At 39.8% G+C, this 20380-nt stretch overlaps 1 protein-coding gene across 1 annotated transcript in view; it reads right to left on the bottom strand.

Annotated features, from left to right (window-relative positions):
- Positions 1–171: 171 nt before the first annotated feature.
- Positions 172–20380, bottom strand: part of lama4 (laminin, alpha 4) — a 42117-nt gene continuing 21908 nt past the window's right edge. The window contains exons 14-40 of the mRNA XM_083933462.1: positions 18566–18682; positions 17496–17644; positions 16426–16567; positions 16246–16339; positions 16043–16159; positions 14747–14932; positions 14446–14585; positions 12751–12915; positions 11797–11942; positions 11193–11355; positions 10955–11088; positions 9494–9665; positions 8921–9052; positions 8678–8820; positions 8049–8178; positions 7671–7808; positions 7403–7536; positions 5771–5935; positions 5281–5434; positions 4594–4787; positions 4272–4461; positions 4000–4155; positions 2705–2864; positions 2135–2262; positions 1939–2032; positions 1092–1211; positions 172–1012 (exon numbers count right to left, since the gene is read on the bottom strand). Coding sequence (XP_083789588.1) covers positions 867–1012; positions 1092–1211; positions 1939–2032; positions 2135–2262; positions 2705–2864; positions 4000–4155; positions 4272–4461; positions 4594–4787; positions 5281–5434; positions 5771–5935; positions 7403–7536; positions 7671–7808; positions 8049–8178; positions 8678–8820; positions 8921–9052; positions 9494–9665; positions 10955–11088; positions 11193–11355; positions 11797–11942; positions 12751–12915; positions 14446–14585; positions 14747–14932; positions 16043–16159; positions 16246–16339; positions 16426–16567; positions 17496–17644; positions 18566–18682 — 3909 coding nt within the window. The 3' untranslated portion in view covers positions 172–866. The remainder of the gene's footprint in view (positions 1013–1091; positions 1212–1938; positions 2033–2134; positions 2263–2704; positions 2865–3999; positions 4156–4271; positions 4462–4593; positions 4788–5280; positions 5435–5770; positions 5936–7402; positions 7537–7670; positions 7809–8048; positions 8179–8677; positions 8821–8920; positions 9053–9493; positions 9666–10954; positions 11089–11192; positions 11356–11796; positions 11943–12750; positions 12916–14445; positions 14586–14746; positions 14933–16042; positions 16160–16245; positions 16340–16425; positions 16568–17495; positions 17645–18565; positions 18683–20380) is intronic.

The raw sequence follows: 20380 nt of genomic DNA on the forward strand, positions 1-20380 counted from the left end.
TGAGTACAGGTACCACAGTTTGAGAACCATTGATTTAGGCTGAACAGATAGGAAAATATAGGTTAAAGACATCATATTCAATGTTCCTCAGCTTCTACGAGTGGTTTCCCCTCATCCTCTACTATTTGGTTGGAAAAATCCACTTAAAACACAGTAGAGGGCAGTGTTTCCATATTTATTTTGAGTAGACAGACACAAATAAAGAACAGATAATAGATTATGCATTGACTAGATTTTACAACAGGAATAAAATGAACCACATTCTTTTAATGTAGCATATCCATGTATGTGTCAGTGATGACAACATTCCAAATCAACAATAAACCCCAGAGAACTTTCTTTGTCTACACAATTCACAAATGAAATTCTGTATTAGTTCATAATCTGAAAAATATAAACAAGAAAAAAATGAAGGCTTACATGGATGTAAAATAAGTTTAATTCATCAGAAAAAAGTACAAAAAGAAACAGTTTTTTTTGTACAAAAAATGTGCCATTGTGGTTTAAAGTTGGATGGTGGAACATAAAATGTATTAGCGTCAAATATGCCTTTTATATTATGCGATGCAATAGGTCTCATGAATACCCAGTAGGTTCCTCGGGGTAGAGCTGAACCTGAAATCATGGGTTTTGTCTGGTTATTTTTAAATTTGGGCGATTTGGTCGTATTTTTGGCACAAGACATTTTCATGTATGTTATGATTAAATAAAAGACAAAGACAGTAAAAGACACATAACAAGGACAAACAAACAATAAAGGAGTGAAACGAACAGTGGCAATACTTCTCTTAATGGCAACAGAAAGAGAGCTTTGAATGTGTTTGGTCAGTGCTGTATTGGGGATAGTGATGGCATGGACAGAAGTGTTATGCTGCTGGACAGGTTCCGACGCTAACCGCTCCACTGACCAGAACAGCTTTGCTGAAGCTCACTCGGCTGTTATTGATGGTTAGGTTCCTCATACAGCCCACGTAGGCCGTCCTGGTGGCGATGCTCTCTGGGATGAAGTGATCTGAGAGGGGGAAGAGCGTGTATCGTGATTAGAAAGGTGTAATGTAACAGGTGAGATCACAAATATGTTCCTGGTTTACCTGGAGCTCCACCAATGAACACTGGCTTCCTGGTATCTGTGGAGCTGGGGTTCAGAGGTCCCACCACATGGTTGACCTCAGAGTCCACATCCAGCTGGACAACATTGGCATCGCGGATCACTAGGGACAAGCAGGATACAGTGATATTGTAAGGCTCCTTATCACAATGGAGGGCAAAGTGTTGACATACTTTTCTTCAGGCAACAAAAGGTGACGGTTAAGTTAAGACAACGAAAGGAGAGAGTTTAGTTTAGGCAAAAAGAGGTGACGGTTAAGTTTAGACAACAAAAGGAGAGAGTTTAGTTTATGCAACAAAAGGTGATGTTATGTTTAGACAACAAAAGGTGACCATAAGGTTTAGGCAACAAAAGGTGAGAGTTAAGCTTAGGCAACAAAAGGAGAGAGTTAATTTTAGGCAACAAAAGGGGATGTCTAGGTATAGGTGACAAAAGGTGACAGTTAAGTTTAGGCAACAAAATGAGAGGGTTAAGTTTAGGCAATAAAAGGTGACAGTTAAGTTTAAGGAACAAAAGAAGATGGCCAAGATTTAAAAAACATCATGGTTTGGCAGGTATAGGACCGGTGTAGACATGAACAAATGACCACCCAACCCTCCTCCCTATTTAGATTTTGCAGCTCTTACACTATATCACCTTTTTTGCACTGGGTGTTAATTCTACAGTAATAGATACATGGATTACATACAAATTATAGTGCATTACTGCCTGTTCACACTGGCATCACATATTGAGCACATTTTAAAATGTAGTGTAAGAAAACCCATAGGTCTAAGCAAAAAGCAAGCAGTGTTCTTTTATGTCATTATTTTTTTAAAGGAAATTCTCACCAGTGATTCTGTACCAGTTGCCAGCACACAGACCCTGACTCGGTGACACCTTTGTGAAGAATTCACGAGACCCATCGTTCACAAGAACCACCACCTGAAAACACACACCAACATTGTATCCGTACAGAAGAAGCTTTTTCAACACAACCTGACCTAAAGGTGTATAGTTTTCTGGATAACGGTGCCAGTGACTTACCGCCCCTTGATGAATGTACATAGTGAAAAAACCCTCTGCTGTGCGCACATGCAGTAGTACCCCAGATGCCACACGGGGGCGCACCTCCATCACCAGCTCAAACTTTAGCCCAAGGTCAAATGTTTCATCTGAGGGAGAGAAGGTGAGAGAGCGAGTTGAAGTAAATTCTGGGTACCTTATCCACTCTGGACCTCACCCTTTTGCATTTAACCTGCCTTTAACATTAACACCATGTTTCTCTGTGGTGCATGGGCGTGTGAAATGACTCGTTCAACAGCTGCAGCTCAGTTCTCAAGTTCCTCTGGGCTTTCAACTTCCCCCAAACATTTACTCTCCCACAATTTCACCTCAGTTAGACTGAGGGTATAATGTTTCCTCACCCAACAAAACTCTCTCCACTCACACAGGATGGTGTGAGACCAGAGGGGCTTATGAGTTTGAGCCATGTCATATAACAACTGTAGAAATGTAACATTTCTGTTGTACATGGTGTTACAGTTGAGAATAAAGATTAAACAAAATTAACTCTTTTTTTATTTTTTACTCTGAAAAAAGCTGCTCGAAATGTACCCAGCATGACATATCCTCCTTCCTCTGAGAAGTATGTTCCTGCTTCAGAGAGTCCTTCGAAGCATGGAGTGACCCCAAAAGTGTCTGCCACGGAGGACAGCCACTGCCCATCAAGCTGAAGGTTCTTCAAACAGCCAGTAAAGCTGTATGCAGAGTTTCTCTAAAGGGAATAAGACAATCATTACAGGTTAATTAAACCTTATGGAGCTAGTCTTAAAAATCACAGGGAGCTTGATATTTAAGTTAATTCCTCTTACAAATAAAAAGTGGTATTCATAGGAAATACAACACATCATTGCTCAGTTCTTACTTATTCTGGTATGAGCTTAGCTGCCATTGTACAATACACACATATCTATCTATTATGTGTGTACTGTAGAGCTGACTATACTGGGACATTATGACTCTTCTTTACTTATGCTACTGTCATGATATATATTAGCATTTACCAGTAATTTCCAGTTGTTGCCATTGTGGCTGTTATTTAATGTTACATAAGCTCTATAGCCTTAGATCTGCACTTATTAAAGTTTTTATATTAAAGCTGGAGTCGGTAAGTTTGGCAGATCAAGCTGACTCATTTAAATTTTGAATGTTAACAACTCTCACTGGTTGCTTTTGACTGAAATTGCTTTGAGGTTAACGATGACCTGGACAAACGAGAACATTCACAGGCTTTCATAAACACACACACACACACACACACACACACACACACACACACACACACACACACACACACGCACGCACGCACGCACGCACGCACGCACGCACGCACACACACACACACACACGCTTCTAAAAACTATAAATAAGCCTCTTGGATGAGAGGTGAAACGTCTTCCTAGACAAATAACCAAGTCCAGTTGCTTTTGACTGAAATCGCTTTGAGGTTAACGATGACCTGGACAAATGAGAACATTCACAGGCATGTTAGCCAGTACAACTTTAGGGGATTGTATGACAACATTTTGTGTATTTTTTTTTGTGAAGGGGGCAAAAATATCTATTAATACTTAAAAAAAAAAAAAACTAAGGATAACCCCCTGTTGAGTTCTAAAGGGAGAGGGTCACAATGGTGGTTTCCTGCTGTCTGTGGGAACAGCAGTCTCAGCTGAGCAGAGCAGGATGTCTGCTGGTATGACCATATATGTTCCAGAAGACACCAAAGGGTCATGCATTCATAAATTTTATTCAGAACTACAGACCTTGATAGAATATTCATGTGTTTCAAATGACACATGCTGTGTACGTTTTTCCTGTTGAATATGTTCCATATAAACTTTAACCCATACCTGAATATTCTTTTGGGCTCTCCCTGGAGGAACTCCCCCGACATAGATGGGACTGCTGACATGCCAGGAGACGTTGGTACCCTGAGTTCTGTCTTCCAGCACTGTGAGCCCATCAATTATTAACCGCCCCATACTCCCATCACGGATGAAAATAACCTTCAGCACAAGAAGAGAGGAGATTGTCACTGTAGAAATTGCTGACACATAACTAAACATGCATCAGTCAATGCATACATACAGTACTGACAAATGGAATAAGTCCATGAACTTACATTGTGCCATGCACCGTCACTGTATTTCTCCTCACTCTTGATTTTGACTCTTTGGTCTGCTACGTTGAAAGTGTATACCAGCTTCCCGTGGGCCAGGAAGAGAGCCATGAAGTTGTCCTCTTGGACATCAGATACATAAAAGATGAGGCCAAAGGATGAGTGGGTCTTCAGGGACAAGGAGAAGTGGGACCTGGAAGGTGGTAGGTGCATTAAGTCATGCGTGCAGACGCAAAGAAACCCTTGAAAGAGTGCATGTGCAGAGTGAGCTTTTTAACAGACTTGATCTTAAGGTTTCTTGTAAAGAGTTGTTTGCTTGACAAACCTCTCAGAGAGGGAGTCTGGAAGGTCTGTGTAGTGCTGCCTGCTGTTGGCGATGCCACCGTAGTGGAAGGCTTGGCGCGTTGCTCTGGGACTTGAGGAGAGGTAGCAGGGCTCGATGTTCAGCTCTGCTGGCTCCTTGTCATCATTCTTCAGTTCCATCAGGCCCAGAGGGAGATTGGGGTTGTCCCTGCTAACCTGTGAGAGTTTACTGAAAGTTAGGATGACGCAAATCATATAAACTATAAAACAAGGAATTTCTGAGTGCATTCGCCTTTAATTCGCATATCTCGAGATATACTCGGCGGGTGTATTGCTGGATGCCCCGTCATTGGATTGCCCATGTCAGCTTAAACCTCATCTCTTCAGGATCACCCACAACAACTAATATCCGGCATCTAGTTCTAGTGTGGTTTAACTTGCTTTCTGTTTGAGAAAAGTGCTATATAAAACTGATTTATTATTATTATTATTATTATTATTATTATTATTATTATTATTATTATTATTATGTGCTTTGGTGCAGTTTTGCCAAATGGTGCCACTATGACAACAAACATTTTTGCTTGTTACTGGTCGAGTGTGAGACCGGTTGGATGAGCAGTTCTTGAGAATGCTGCAGTCAGCACTTCCCAACGGACACTGCACTAGTTGAAACTAAATAGAGTGTAGATAACCAAAAAGCCTTTACCTTCTGTGATTGGTCCAGTTTGGCTCTAGAAGTGTGTTCCCTATGCCTTGACAGCAAAGCAGCAGGGGGGCGCTGGACTGGACAGTCCTGCAGGGAGGTCTGGACCTTCTCTGTGTATCGCTGGAAGTCCTCAGGCTCAATGTCCCGGTCCTGCCTACAGAAAAACAGAGCGCCAAACATGTAAGAGCTGCAGAGATGCTCTCAACACACTAGCATGTCTCCATAGCAACAAACTGCATGTCCTTAACTACTCTGCACACAGCTTTTGTTTGTGAGTCTCTTCTTCACATAGAGAGAGAGGGGGGGGGGGGGGGGGGGGGTATAAATCCTCCACAGTTAACAGCAACTAGAGCCAAATCCTCAATTAGAAAGCTGTCTGTGTTGCATCCTGGAGAGAAATGAAGGGGGCAATTTGGCCTAGTATAACCTGTAGGATAAATAAGATGCATCTCTTAATCTTGCTGTAGTGATTGATCAGGGGATGATTTACCTGTTGATGTAGGCGTAGCTGATGCAGCCTGTGAAATTTTTGAAGCTGCTGCTTGGAGACCCTCCGTAGTAGAAGGTCTTTACAGCAGAACCTGATGGGGATGTTGTGGCAGATGATGGGCGTTTTTTCTCCTGCTTGTCTTTGTCGTCCACCAACAGTGAATACCTAAGGTAAACAGTTCAACCAGTCAGTCGTGCAATCCTGGTTTCTTTAGTCATCAGTGCACCTTCTTTTCCAACTGCGCACTCACTCTACACTCCACCCCACATATTCCACGATTGAACTATCACTAACACACAAACTGTGACGCTCTACTATGGTCGCGGTTTCAAACACAGGAAACACAGGTTAATGTTGTGAATTGAAACAAAGGTACTTAGTTAAGTTGTTAAGTTTAAGCAACAAAACCGCTTGTTAGGAAAACATCGTGGGTTTAAAATAAGTATGTCTGCAGCATAATTACAGTGGGACATTAACAGAACATGAACCGTGGTCCTCTGGGGGAAAGTCCGGTGTTTGTGTGGCTCATCCACCATCCTGACCTCCTCCTCCTCCTCACATTTTGAAGGACTTGCTCTGAGCGTCTTACACTGCCACAGATGTACGTACAGTTGAAAGCTTGGTGCCTTTCATACAGACATTCATGGTGCCTTGTGTGTTGGTATTTGCTGAATCACACGCCAAGCTGGGTGTGGTGATCCTGATGTGGGCGTGCTACTAAATATTTTGCCAATCAATAAAATGAAATACTAAGATGGTGGACTGAGTGTTTCTTACATTTCTTCCTGGCGAACTGGCATGGACAGAACCAGAGACTACATGCTTGATTAGATAAAGCAACCTATGTTTGGAATTTAAAACACTGTGACTTTGTTGCTTCTAGAATCAAAAACCACCCTCTATCAAGCCAATTCTACTCTGGGACACTGAGAATGAATGAGCTGAAGGCAACAACTAGTCTGTGTAATTTTCACTGTGGGCGTATTCTTTTTTTTCTTAAAGTCCCAGTTGGCAACATTTGTTTGATCATATTCACTGAAGCCGACACTATGCTCCGATAGAACAACATTTTTTTTTAAAGTGCCTCTATGTGCATGTATAGCCTGTTTGTTTTTAAAAAATCTACAGTGCCCGTATCCTCCTGTCCACTCAGCACAGAGCTGACTCTCAGAAACAGTTTGTGCACACACCACAGTTTTCGCAGGGAGGTTCATATGAGATGAACAACCAAATAATCCGGACATTTAATTGATACAGATGGCGTACTGTTCTGTCCTGTCCGGTTCTGTTCTTGTCTAAGAGGAGTTTTTCCCTCTCCATGTCTGTAAATTGAAGTCTAAGGCTGACTGCTACGCTCCTTATTACTGTTTGTATTTCTTTAAACCAATCACAATCTTTTTGGGTGGCGCTAAACCCCGGTTGCAGCAACAGTGACCTTCTAAAAAAGATAGAGGAAATAGAGGATGGGGAGGATGTCAGGCTTTATCCCAGCACTGTACATCTGGTGAGCCAGGGTGACCTACATTTCAAAGAATTTATTTCCACTTGAAACACAAGAACACACCATAATGTAAAGATGACTTAAAGCACAGTCGTGCGCAAAAGACTGCAGCTGTGAAGGTGAAAACTTACTTCTGATTGTTTACTGAGGCCACTAAGAAGTGTGTCCTTCCATCATTGTATTGTTTCTTGTGTGATTTAACTCGAGTGCCTCTGCAGTTCAGCACCACGCCTCCGTTCTCCAGGGAGATGCTGAACTCATCAGACTGAAGTGGTTGAAAATAAAGTAATAGTTATTATATAGCAGCATGATTACAAAAGTATTACACCAAATTATTTGAAACTGCAATAAAACTAATTTTCCCACCCAACAAATATAAAAACAAAGATCGGTGCATACCCCTTCACTCAGATAGAAAAGGAGTCCAGCGGGCTGCAGCGTTCTAAAGTTGAGTCCTCCCTCAAAGCTGTCAAAGGGGGAAATCTTTGCTGTGGATCCCAGGTAGCTCTCTCCAGAGAAAACGGCTTTACGGGACATCTGCCACAATAAAAAACACATAGCACTCTAATTCAGCTTGCAGTTCGGGAACCCCTCAGTGGGAATATCCATTGAGCTAGAGCAGCTAATTATGTTCTTTCAATTGAGACTGAAAGTTTGAGTGCAGATGTGTGTTGATTGCAAGACTATACTCTTCATCCATATTTGGTATAGGTTCTAGAGGGACATATGCAGTGCATTATCGCTGACAGTATGTTGAGTGGTGGAGGGAGCACTTACAAAGGACTCCTCAGGGCAGCCGCTGCTGATGCCAATGGTGCCAGGCTCCTCCAGCAGATTGAAGTCGTTTTTCTGGAACTGGAAACCTTTCACACAGCCTTTTAGGCCTACGACAGCAGACAGCTCAGGCCTGTAGTGAAACACATACTATCACCATCTTAGAGTGAAATTCTAAGCTGCATATGACAAGGTTATATATGTAAAAAACATCTTTACTTTGCTGCAAAATTGCAAAGTGGGACTTACCATATCTAGACTGCAAGTCACTTATTTGGATAGGGTTACCACAAGGAAATTTTTTTTTTTTAAAGCTGTAGTGATAGACTTTTTGTCCACTTGGAGGCAGAAGAAGTCCACAATAAACACCCCTCGGACAATAGGCGTTTTTGGACGAAAAACTCACTGAGAGGAACTGCCCACTGGGTAGCTACCGCTGGCTCAATTTCTGTAACCAGTGTAGCATGAAAGTATGGTGGTACTACCAGGTTTGTTAGCTAACTAGTGGATGGCTGGCTAGTAGTTCCTCTTGTACCGTTGGAGTCTTTGCAATATTTAAATACTACAATTCCTGGAAAACAGACCTGTTGTGCTGAACGTGATATGTTTGGCTTCAAGAAGAGTGAACTAACCTGGATTTGAGAATGTTGGAGGGAGCCCCACCTATGTAGATATCCGTGAAAGGCAGTGTGGTTTTTGGATTCTCCATAGATTTAACATGGCTCTTGTCCACCAGTAGGATAACTTTCTTTGACTGATGGTAGATCACTGACACCTGTGCAGACAACCCAACAAGACAATTACAGCAACATATAAATCATTCACAAGTTCAACTTAAAATTGTCTAACCAGCCAATTGAGAAGAAGGAATCTACCTCATGGTACCGTGCATCATTTATTTGGAGCTTGGGTAAGTTACTCTCCATAAGTTGTGGCCCTTTGCTGAAGCCAAAGTCATACATTAGGCGCAGGAAGCCATTCTTTAACTCTAAAAGGAAGAATTTATCCTGAAAAGAAGAAGTGAAAATACATTAGGGGTTTGCCTGTGACATTTCATTTAAAAATTCTTCTACGCTTCATTAATTGTTAATATGTCTGGAGACAAGAAAATGTGATGTAACATGATGGCATGTGGCCATTTCTCACATTTCTAACAGTTAAGACTCAGCTGCTCAGGCCTCAGGGTCAAATAAAGGTAACACTGATATTATATTTACCAAATGGTGAGTTTCTCTGGACATGGTAAAAAATCATTTGGAGAAGTTAGAAGTTATGTGCTTTCATTTAAGTGTGAAAGGGATCTTTACGAGGTGTATTTTTGCCAGTAGAGCTTTACTTTTACATTCTCTATATACGACACATACATACACTCCATACTGTATATTGCTCCTGTATTGAGAAAAAGGCCTTTAGGTATTTTGTGTGAGGGGAAGGGTCTTTAAACTTACCCCATTGACCATGACGAAAAGGACGCCATTGTTTGCGACAGTTCGCACTGAAATATCAAATCTGGTGACGACACCAAATTTGCCCCTCCTCTCAATATTATTGATGAGTGCGTAGCCCGTTCCATCAAACAGGTAGCTAGCAATACGACTCTGGGAAAATGCCAACTTGTACCTGAGAGAGGAGAAGTGTGTAACAGATGTGTTATTCACTCAGAATGCAGAATGAGTCAACATCTCGTTCAGATAAATCCCTTATAAAATGTAACAATAACACAAGAAAATGGATCAAATGAGAAGGCTCGATTACCAAATGGGAAAAATGGGAAATTAACTGAATGCCAGTTTTTTTTTTTTTTTGTATTTCACTGACTAGTTTTAAAAGCTTGGTTATTTTAGTTTATATTTTGTGCATATGTATGACTACTTTGTGGATTCTGAGTTACTGAGTGTTATTTATTTTCTATTATAATTACTACTATTAATATTTACTGCACTACTGTTATTTATACATTTTTTTTCATTTATTTATTTGTTTTTGCGTTCCCTCTTGTAGGGGGTATTAAGTTCTACTGTGAGTGCATAATGTGAAAATCAATTAAAAATATTTGAATAATAATAATGTTTTGTTTATATTGTGCATACTCAAGTTTTAGTTTGGTTTATATCGATCACATAGATACACAACATCACATTCATAATCTAATTGATTAAAAACATCCTAATTCATACCATCTCATCTGATCATTTATAATCAACAAGCATTTGGTTATTACACCTACCCTTCTATTTTATTTATATTTTGTTCTTAGTTCCCTCAGGATCTTATTAATCTTATTAAATGTATTATTATTATTATTATTATTATTATTATTATTATTATTCATTTCTGTATGGTTTAATACATATTAACACATATTACATGCAGAAGATATGCAACAAAACCAACAAAATAAAATAAACAAAACTAAATATATTCCTATTCATTTACACATTGCCTCACTTTCATATATGTTAAGCATCTTCTTTTTCAGAATTAAAAAAAAATACACATCACACATTTAGTTTCCTCATCTCTCTTTTGCCGATATACATCTTTGTTTTCAATTTGTTCTAATCTTTATCTTAATGAACATGCACATTCCCCTTTGTTCATACTTGCTCTCCCTAATCTGAAACAGCCTTTGGATACAGTCTAGAACCATCCTTAAAGATTCTTATTGCTCTCTTTTGTAACATAAAAATAGGGTTAGTAATTATTTTATACGTGGTTCCTCACATTTCCACACAGTATATAATGCATGGCAATATTAAGGAAGATTAAGGAATTAAGTGTGTTTAATTATATCACTACAAACTTACTCTGCAGTTTGCTGTGTGCACTTTACTCATTTGGACTTTGGAGGTGGCGGGGTACATACACAATCACAGATGTAACAGGTTAATCCAGTCATGCAAAAGTACCTGAGGCATGGTGTTGATGCAACAACATCCATTTTATGAGTCTCTTTGAAGTTATATAGACTGATCACATCGTTGTTCAGTGAGCCCAACTCGATGCAGCCCACAAAAGGAGCGAGACTCAGAGGAGGTGGGAGCTAGTTAATAAAAAAAAATGTTATCATGTATGTTAATGTGAAAAATTAGCAAAAAATAGATGAATAGATCAGAATGTATTTGTAGTGGGAATGTTTTCCATTACCCTGACATCTGGAGGGACACCACCGACAAAGAACACTACATCCTTGGGGTCCATGTCAAACAGCGAGTCAGAGCCTGGGGCGACGCCTTTCTGGATGAACTTCTGCTCATCTGAGGAGCTCTGGCTGGGGATGGTCAGGAAGACTTTTCCATGTCTGCCCAACCTGCAAGCAAAGCACAGAAGAGCACGATTAAGCACACAGTCTGGTTTATACTCCAGGTGTACCTTTAAGTTCGATTTAAAATTTTCATTTTACTTGATTGCTGTAACATATTGAAACTCCAGATTCATTCAAATCATTTCAGCCTTCACTAAGTCCCACCTCCATTGGTTACTGTTACTATGCCCATCAAAATTTCCTGCCCTGTACGTCAATATGGAATAACAGTCGTGAAATATCTGAGAACTACATTCACAATATAACATTAGTTTGTCTGTATTGTAAATTGAATCCCTTACAGACTATGGTCCCAATGCAGGTGTCAGACATTTCTTCATAAAACACACTTTTTTAAATGACTTGTACGTGTTACAAATCTATTTGCACCTGTCCTTCTTGTATGAAGCCCAAAGTTCACACCTAAAGTTCATTCACGGATATTACCTCTCTACTTTGATGTAGTTGAAGACTGCAGGCCATTGGCTGACAGGCTTTGAACTCAATGGGATCTCAACATCTTCACCCCCGAGGTTGTACACGTACACCAGGTTGTCATTCTTGATAGCCAGTCCCATGTAGTCTTTCCTACCCTGTGAGCAAAAACAGTAGAAAAAAACTCATACAGAGTTTATACCCTGTTTACTTTCCCATCATGGCCTGACTCACTGCCGTTTCCAACAGGGAAATGATAATATTTCATGTTGTTTGACTTTGATATATAGTGGTTTGAAAAACATAAACATCCTTGATTTAAGATGACCTATGGTGCTCATGCTGAGGCTATTATTCCACACTGAAAAGCCGAAGACAAGCACCACAGCATAGATTATAGTGGCAGTGAAATCACCGAGGTGAAGGTGCTTAAAGAGAACACAGAGGCCCCACAGTGGGTAGCTGCATTGTTTCTGTGCCCCAATGGGCATGGGCTAACGGTATTTATGTAAATGAACTCCAACTTTGGAGGCACACACATGCACTATTGTCACAGGCGTCTCTTAGAGACCGTTTGAAAGGGGCAACTGTGCACTTTCAAAGCCTGTCATTCCTGCCTCTATGATGACAACAAACTATTCATGTCCACAAGCTGCTCCCTGCCTTTCATCTTGGCCCTGGGCTTCTGAGTGCAAGTTTGTGAAGTATCAGCAGCCACATAACATCCCTAAAACTTCCTTGCTAACTAGAACCTATTGAACACATACAACAGGAAAGAATAGCCAGGTTGTACACTTTCTTAGAGCTGGAAGCTAAATCTACATGCCTAGTTGTTCCTCACAAGTGCTGTTACTTGATGAAATAGCTCCCATTTGTTTCCACTTAGTATTCCTCCTGGTAGGCATTTGTTTTTATAGTAACTCATTACCTAAAAGAAATCAAATTAGTTCTCGCTGGATGCCTCACATTTCTGTCTCCCAGGTATAAGATGAAACGGTCCTCTATGGGATCCTTGTCCGGGTCCACTCTCATGAACAGGCTGATGGACGTCACTGTCTTCAGGTCTTCCAGGTTGCTGTGAGGATGAACCTCCACTGAGGACTGACCGTTGAACTTCATGGACACTTGGACCTGGGGGGTGGGGTGTAAACCAGAGTGAGCTTATGGTGAGATCAACATGAGGAGTTGTTTTTGTGCTATACATTAAGAGTTGTTTCAATACAGATACAAGTATCAGAAATGCATGCAGCACTGCCTAAAATGCTGCTATCAGTATTGGCAAGTACGCATCTATTCATCGATCTGATACCATGTAATTTAGCCCGGAATAACTACTTTAAAGTTGTACTCCATAAGATTTGAGATATCTTGTTTCTAGTGGCCTCTGTGGCAGTAAGATTTAACTGCAGGTGAGTCTGTTCTTTCAAAGCCTCCATCACGGTCAGGGTTACGGTCACTATGAGTGTTGAATTTAAAAAATTGTTTTTTTTTTAAGATTGATTAACACACATTCCCATCTGTACTTCCAGTCCGTACCCTATATGTTGCCCTCTTAAATCCATACACACACACACACACACACACACACACACACACACACACACACACACACACACACACACACACACACACACACACACGTTCCTATTACACTTCTGCTCTTACCAAAAGCCTGTCTCAAGTTGGAAGTCCCCGATTTCCAATTACAAGTGAACGCATCATAACGCTAGTGAGGATCTGGGCCGACAGACCAACCACTGTCAGCAGAATCACTAACATGGAGACTTATTTACATCTAGAGAGGGAATGTCTCCACAGACACACAGATATTGGAATAATCAGCAAAAAGGCAACAAGTGCTTTCATTAGTGGGTCACATGATCAATCACCATTGTTTTAGCTCGCTATTTCATAGGTAGTAACTTAAAAGACAATTTAATAGATGAAAATCTTATGGGATACAACTTTGAAGTAGTTTATTTATGTTCTTTTTCTGTTATAACACACTGTCAAACTAGATAATAAAATAAAGTTCTATGTCATTTATTCTCTGTATGTTTAACCAGGTCATAACATTGATAGCAATTATATCACAGCCAGTGGTATACAGCTGTTGAAAAAAAGAAATGATATTGAAACCAGTATCCAAAATAACGAAAAAATGGTATCAGAACATCTATACATTAATGTTACTTTCATTGTCAAATTTAGCTTTTAGCATCTGACTGTTCGGTCAGAGAGATTTGAATGAGCGTTATAGTTGTTTATGAATAATGCAGATTTTTATCAGGCTCTAAAATATATGTTGTTGTGCCCAGTTTGCTATGTGTACTTGGTGACAGGTGATAGAGTAGCAGAGGAGCATCATATTGTTATCCTTGTAATATTTTAAAAAATATATATCCCAAACAGTTTTTAGTATAGTGTGGTGCTAACTTTTTGTAGTCTTCGATTCAGCTTGGAGCTTTGAGAAACTGGAGACATTCCATGACTAAAGTTATTTAACTAGACCAGACAGACAAATGTATATCAATGAGGTTGAGAGCTTTACACTAATTCACCTCTAAAAATTAATTGCACAGATTTTCAGCAAGTTGCTAAATCCTAAATATACAACCTAAATCAAGCATATTGTCAGCATGTTCCGAATGACGAACTTACTTTCTTGGCCACACTCCTGGCTTGAGCTATAAGCTCTCTGATCCTCATGATGTTGGTGGTCACGTTGTTGACAGGCTTCTTCTCCTCGACCACCTTCAACTTGTCCAGCAGCTCAGGAACGAGTACATTGAGGTTCTCCACTATAAAGTTTAGTGAACAAGAAATTTGGCGGGATATATACAGAGAAAGTGGGGAGCAACTAACTGACAGGGTTATATATATATATATATATATATATATATATATATATATATATATATATATATGTACGTGGTGCAGTGAATGGCAGTAGTTATGATACCTGCTTCCCCAGCAGACAGGACCGCCTCTTCATAAGCAGCTGTAGAGTATTCATTGTTTCTCATGTTGCTGGCCCACTCCTCCACCTTGGTGCTGATGGGAGTGATGGTTTGAAGGACTGCTTTTGAGTGGTTGAGGGTCTCCTCAGCCACTTCCAGGGTAAACTCCAGTCGCTGTGGTGTTTTGTCTAAAATGGATGCAGAAGAGAAAATTCTGATACTGACTCAAGGTCCATATCGTTGAAAGGTGTTTAGTTAATGGTGAAAAGAGTAAAAGTAGCGTGCTATCTTTAAATCCCAATGCTGAAAATGATCTGTTAAAGGTTCTGTGTGTAACATTTTTATGTATTAATAATTTTTATATTATCAATGGGCGAACTGATTGTGTAACTTAAAAACTGAGACCTTCATCAACTTTCTTGGTTGTCTATGACAGCCTGTGGATTGACTTTAATATTCAGGACAAATTTTCCAGGAAACTCCAAAGGATGGTACTTTTTCAGCTCCTTTTGAGCTTGCCTACAGCATGGACAAAATTTTGAGACAACAGAGCTCTGGGCACATACATGTTAGAGGCCCCCCACTCTGTCTGCGTAGGAACAAGACACCTAAATTCAAAGAGTCTTTTAGTCGTTTTGTTGTCATTTTGGATCTCTTTGCAGTCATTGTGCTCTTATTTTATACTGTTTTCTATGTGGTCATTTTGTTTCTCTGCATGGTCATTTTAATTCAATTTTTAGTTATTTTGTTTGTCTTTGTAATTGTTTTGCATCTATTTTTTTGTCATTTTACATTTTTAAATGGTGGTTTTGCATCTATTTTTTCATTTTACATTTCTATGTTGTCGTTTTGATTCTCTCTGTGGTCATGTTACCTATGTTATCTATTTTAAATTATTTTGTGCGTATTTGTCTTAAATTTTGGTCTCTATGTAGTTGTTTTGTGTCTATTTTCAGTCATTTAGCATCTCTTCGTGGTCGTTTTGCAACCCTAGTAATTTTTGTCTCTTTGTGGTATTTTTTGGTCATTTTGTGTATACTTATTAGCATCTCTTTGTGATAATTTGTGTGAGCAGAGGAGGCACATCATGTGTGGACTCTGTGTTGTGGTGGTACAACAAAACCTTTTCCTGTGGTGCTGATTAGATCCTTTGTTGACAAAGGGAATTTCTAGGAATTTATTCAGTGTGCTAAGCTAGGCTAAATGCGTTGCTGACTTCTCTCTGTACTGAGCATCCATATGAAATCAGATTTTCTGTCTGTGCGTTTGACAGACTCTAACTTAATGTAATGTCTTACCTGTCCGAATTCCACTGATATCCTCCACTATTTCTGCAAGTTTTTTGTTGTTTTGATCCATGGTCTCTTTGGTCTCCTCGATGTATTTCAGCTTGTCATTCACCTCAGCTTCCACCTCTGTTACAGGGAGTGTCAGTGTCAAAGGGACATCGGATTGTTGACACATTGACAATAAAAAAACATTCCCTGTGACAGCCCCATACCAATTTGTTCTGAATGTAATGAAACAGACTCCTTGAAAACATTGTCGCTCAGCTTTACCAGGTACCCAAGCTGCATATTGATCCCAGTGATGGCCTGAAACACAGAACACATGGCAAAGCTGCAGCAGGTTGATAGGTATTACTGTGGATGTATGCTGTGTTTTCAGTGAAATAACATACATCTTCAGCTCTTTGGGATGAGTTGAAGGTGGTGAGCGAGGTGATATTTGCATCGTCGACGTATTTCACTATGTTGTTGTAGACATTGGCAGCACTTATAGCTTTCTGCACAAAGCCATTGGCGTCACTCTCTCTCAGATCCCTGGTGGAGACAGGATGATAGATATTGCAGTCTAATTGCAGTGTTTCGTCAAAAATTCTCAGTGCTCATGGAAATCATATTTAGGCGTAATTCCGGTAAAAAAAAAATCATCCCAGGGACTTTTTAGGCAAATTCGGTCATCAAAAAAGCCATTGAGACAATTTTTTTTCGTGTAACAACAATTAACAGAGATATCTCGGAGAGTCGCTACAACAACAGTGTTTTAAAGACTTACCTACTGGCCCCTGTACCAGCTCCTCTCATAGTAAAGTCCATTCAAGTCAATTACCAAAGTCAATCCAAAAGGAAGGAGCCCATTGGTGCTTTGTTTTGTGTGTAGGGACTCTTCTCATGACTGTGACTGTCTGATATCTCCGTTAATAGTTTTTACACGAAAAAATTGTCTCGATGGCTTATTTGATGAGTGTATTTGCCAGAATTTCACTTTAATGCTGCTCAAATCATTAGTTTTATATAATAAATAGAGTTCAACTCCCTTCTCAGCGCTACGCAGCATTTTAGCACCTTTTGGCTCATCATGATGAAGCCTTGAGTTTGGCATTTTAACCGTCGCCATCTTGTCTCTTTGAAACTGTACATAACCATATTTGGACGAGATGGCGGAGCTGAAAGCTGAGCCAATTTCATTACACTGGTGCTTTGCTAAGTTGCTCAAATGCTCAAACGGGAATCTGTGGCTGAAAATACTCCCCTACAGATTCACTTTATACAGTACTTTTATGCGGTTTTGTAAAAACAACAACTGTTTTCATTTTACTGAGCCCTTTTAAAATAAAACTAGTATATTTTATTTTTTTCATTATATTTAGTGCAACAGACAGGGTAGAGAAGTCTTAAGAGATGGATTAATGCATTGTTGCTTTTTGCTTATTATTTGTAGCTAATTGAATTCATAATCGGGTCTCACTCCTCCAACTCGTTGGCCTCTCTGTCAAGCTCGTCGGCATGCTCATCGGCCCTCTGCACCAGATCTCTGTCAGCCAGCGAGAGACGCTCGGTCTTCTCCATCAACTTTTGGCTGGCGCCATCGATGGCTGCATGGTACTCGGTCACATTCTGTGCAGATGTACACATGCAGACACATGAAAACACACAGACATATACATATAGATATTTCACTAACTATTTGCAAGACATTCCACTGCTTTGCATTTATATCCCACTCTCAGAATCCCCAGGTTCTATTCTTGGTTACAGCCACAGAAATAGACTTTTCACCTTGTGATGACTCACAGTCCAAAGAATGGGAACACACATAAGCGCACACGGACATCCAAACTAACATTGTTACCTCAGGATGATTGCAACTCCCTACAGTGTAACTCAATAGAGCAACTTGACTAAAAAGGGAGAGCTGTCTGAGAACACAGCTTATTCAATCTGTGGCAATCCACAAATCGCTTCCAAATCAAATTTGGCGAGACTGAGAGTATGACACTGCGTCTCAGGAATCCATTTCATGAATAAATTCAATGCAAGCTCTGAGATATTGCAGCCCCATATCACACTCTATTAGATTATGATACATGCTCTCTCATTCAGTGAGCCATAATGAAACCCTGAGCATCGGGACAACAGAGACCCAGAGACTTCATGGAGTCGTACACCTTTTCCACCTTTTCCGAGCACTTTTATGGTCCATTTTCAAGCATTTCAAGCACCTTAGGGCTGTGATAAATTACATATTTCTACAAATACATATTGAAATTGATAATTTCACCTTTCTTCATCCTATCAAAAGAGATGGTATTGTGGTATAAACAACTAGAATAAGAAATAAAATTACATTTCTATTCTATAGCTATTTGTTGTGAAAGAAATGCAATACAGATATAATTTCAAGCATGTTTAAGCACTTTATCCAAAATTCAAGTACTTTTCAAATCTTGAAAACACAACATTAAAATTCAAGCATTTTCAAGGATTTCAAGCACCTATTCGAACCCTGATGGGTCCTGACAGTAAAGTAGGCCTCACCTGCACCATAGCATCCACCTCAGCCACAGTCCTCTCCGTTTCAGAGATGGAGACTCTGGCTATTTCCAGTGTATCGTTGACAGCAGCATGGTCCTCTGTCAGCCTCTGCTGCTTCACCTGGGGGCACAAGGAAATAAACAAGCTTCAGAATGAGGATAAAGTAGGTAGAGATCATGGATATGAAATGAAATGGGGATCTCCATGTTGCAGTAACATGTTTAGTGTCCTAGATGAATAGAGGCCACAAAGACTCGCCGCATCAAACAATATCTTATATAAAGGAACAGTTTGACTTGTTTTAGTCAGATGAGGATATCGATACCACTCTTGTGTATTTGTGTTTAGTTTGGAGTTTGAGCTCTCCATGCTTCCAGTCTTTATGTAAAGCTAAGCTAATCATCTTCTGGCTATAGCCCTGCAGTTAACACACAGACGAGAGACTGGTCTTGACATACCACTTGAAAAAATGTATTTCTTTAAGTCAGGGTTCTACAACATTTGTCAAGGGACCCCCTGCTACATATGTGGTGTTAAATTGAGTTGCATATTAAACTGGGCCTACAAAAACATGTAGGTCAGCCTAAAGTCCTTTTTATGGTGCATGCAGCTATTCAAATAATAATAACTGATAATATTTCTACATCATGTTTTAATATGTGTATATAAGTGGAGGGCAGACATGAATCCTGAAGCTATGAAGCCATGTACAGGCTAGTTAATTATCAATGTGTCAATTAAACGTTTCCTTTTTATGAATAGGCCAATTTGTTTTTACTAATAATCTGGTCACAACATTGGTGATTGCTCTAAGACTGTAAGGGAAGCTGAGCTTCCCCTAAAATGTCACCAAAAAAAATAAAATAAAAAATATATTATTATATGAAATTTGTGCTGCTGTGTGTACATTTTATTGACTAAATACGCGCTAGAAAGCCTTCATCTTTGTTCAGAATCAGCTCCTTATCACAGGTAACTGGCGCAGCAGCTCCAGCTTGGCCAAGGCCGTTTAAGCAGCCTAGCTCTGCTGGCCATTGAGAGGACACTGGTCAAGTCCCAGGAAAAGACGCCTAGTTGGTACGACAAGTTCACAGATAATCTTTTTGAAAAGGAACAAAGGGTAGAATTAATATATATAAACAAACACATTTATGATCTAGGCCGTGAAAATTAGCTTCCTCTCCTTGAAAGAGTACATACAATTCATCAGATAAGAAAAACTGCTACAAGTGCTGCATTTTAGAAGCAAGGCGTCCTCTGGGTACATTTTTTTTTCTAGTTTCAGATTAAAATTTTGATTGAATTTTTTTGTGGGATCAAAGCTTGTGTAACTTTCATTTACAAAAATGTAACAACTTATTCTTACTGTTTTTCCACATCATTTGGAACTAATGAAAACGACCACCTGGCCTGAAACCTTTGTTGCATGTCATATGCCTCCCTTTCTGTGCTGTCAACAATCTAATAAAGGCCACAAAATATGATACTAAAGTAATATCCAGGGATATGTCCAGTAGCTTTTGAAATAACTTCAGAAATGCCTTTACTAGAAGAGTAATTTAAAGTGAAATTCCGGTATAAAATCCTCCCAGGGTCTTTTTCGGCAAATACACTCTTTAAATAAGCCATCTGACAATTTTTTCGTGTAATAACTATTAACGGAGAAATCCCAGAGGATCGCCAACAGTTGAATACAGCTAACACTGGTTATCTCGGGGCAGCACGGTGAAGGCATTCAAACGTCTTTTTTAACCACTAATACTGCTCAAAATAACGCCAAACCTCTGCAGCAGCATGAGAAGAGTCCCTACACAGAAA

Source organism: Echiichthys vipera (genome assembly GCF_963691815.1).
Source record: "Echiichthys vipera genome assembly, chromosome: 19".
Taxonomy (NCBI): Eukaryota; Metazoa; Chordata; class Actinopteri; order Perciformes; family Trachinidae; genus Echiichthys; species Echiichthys vipera.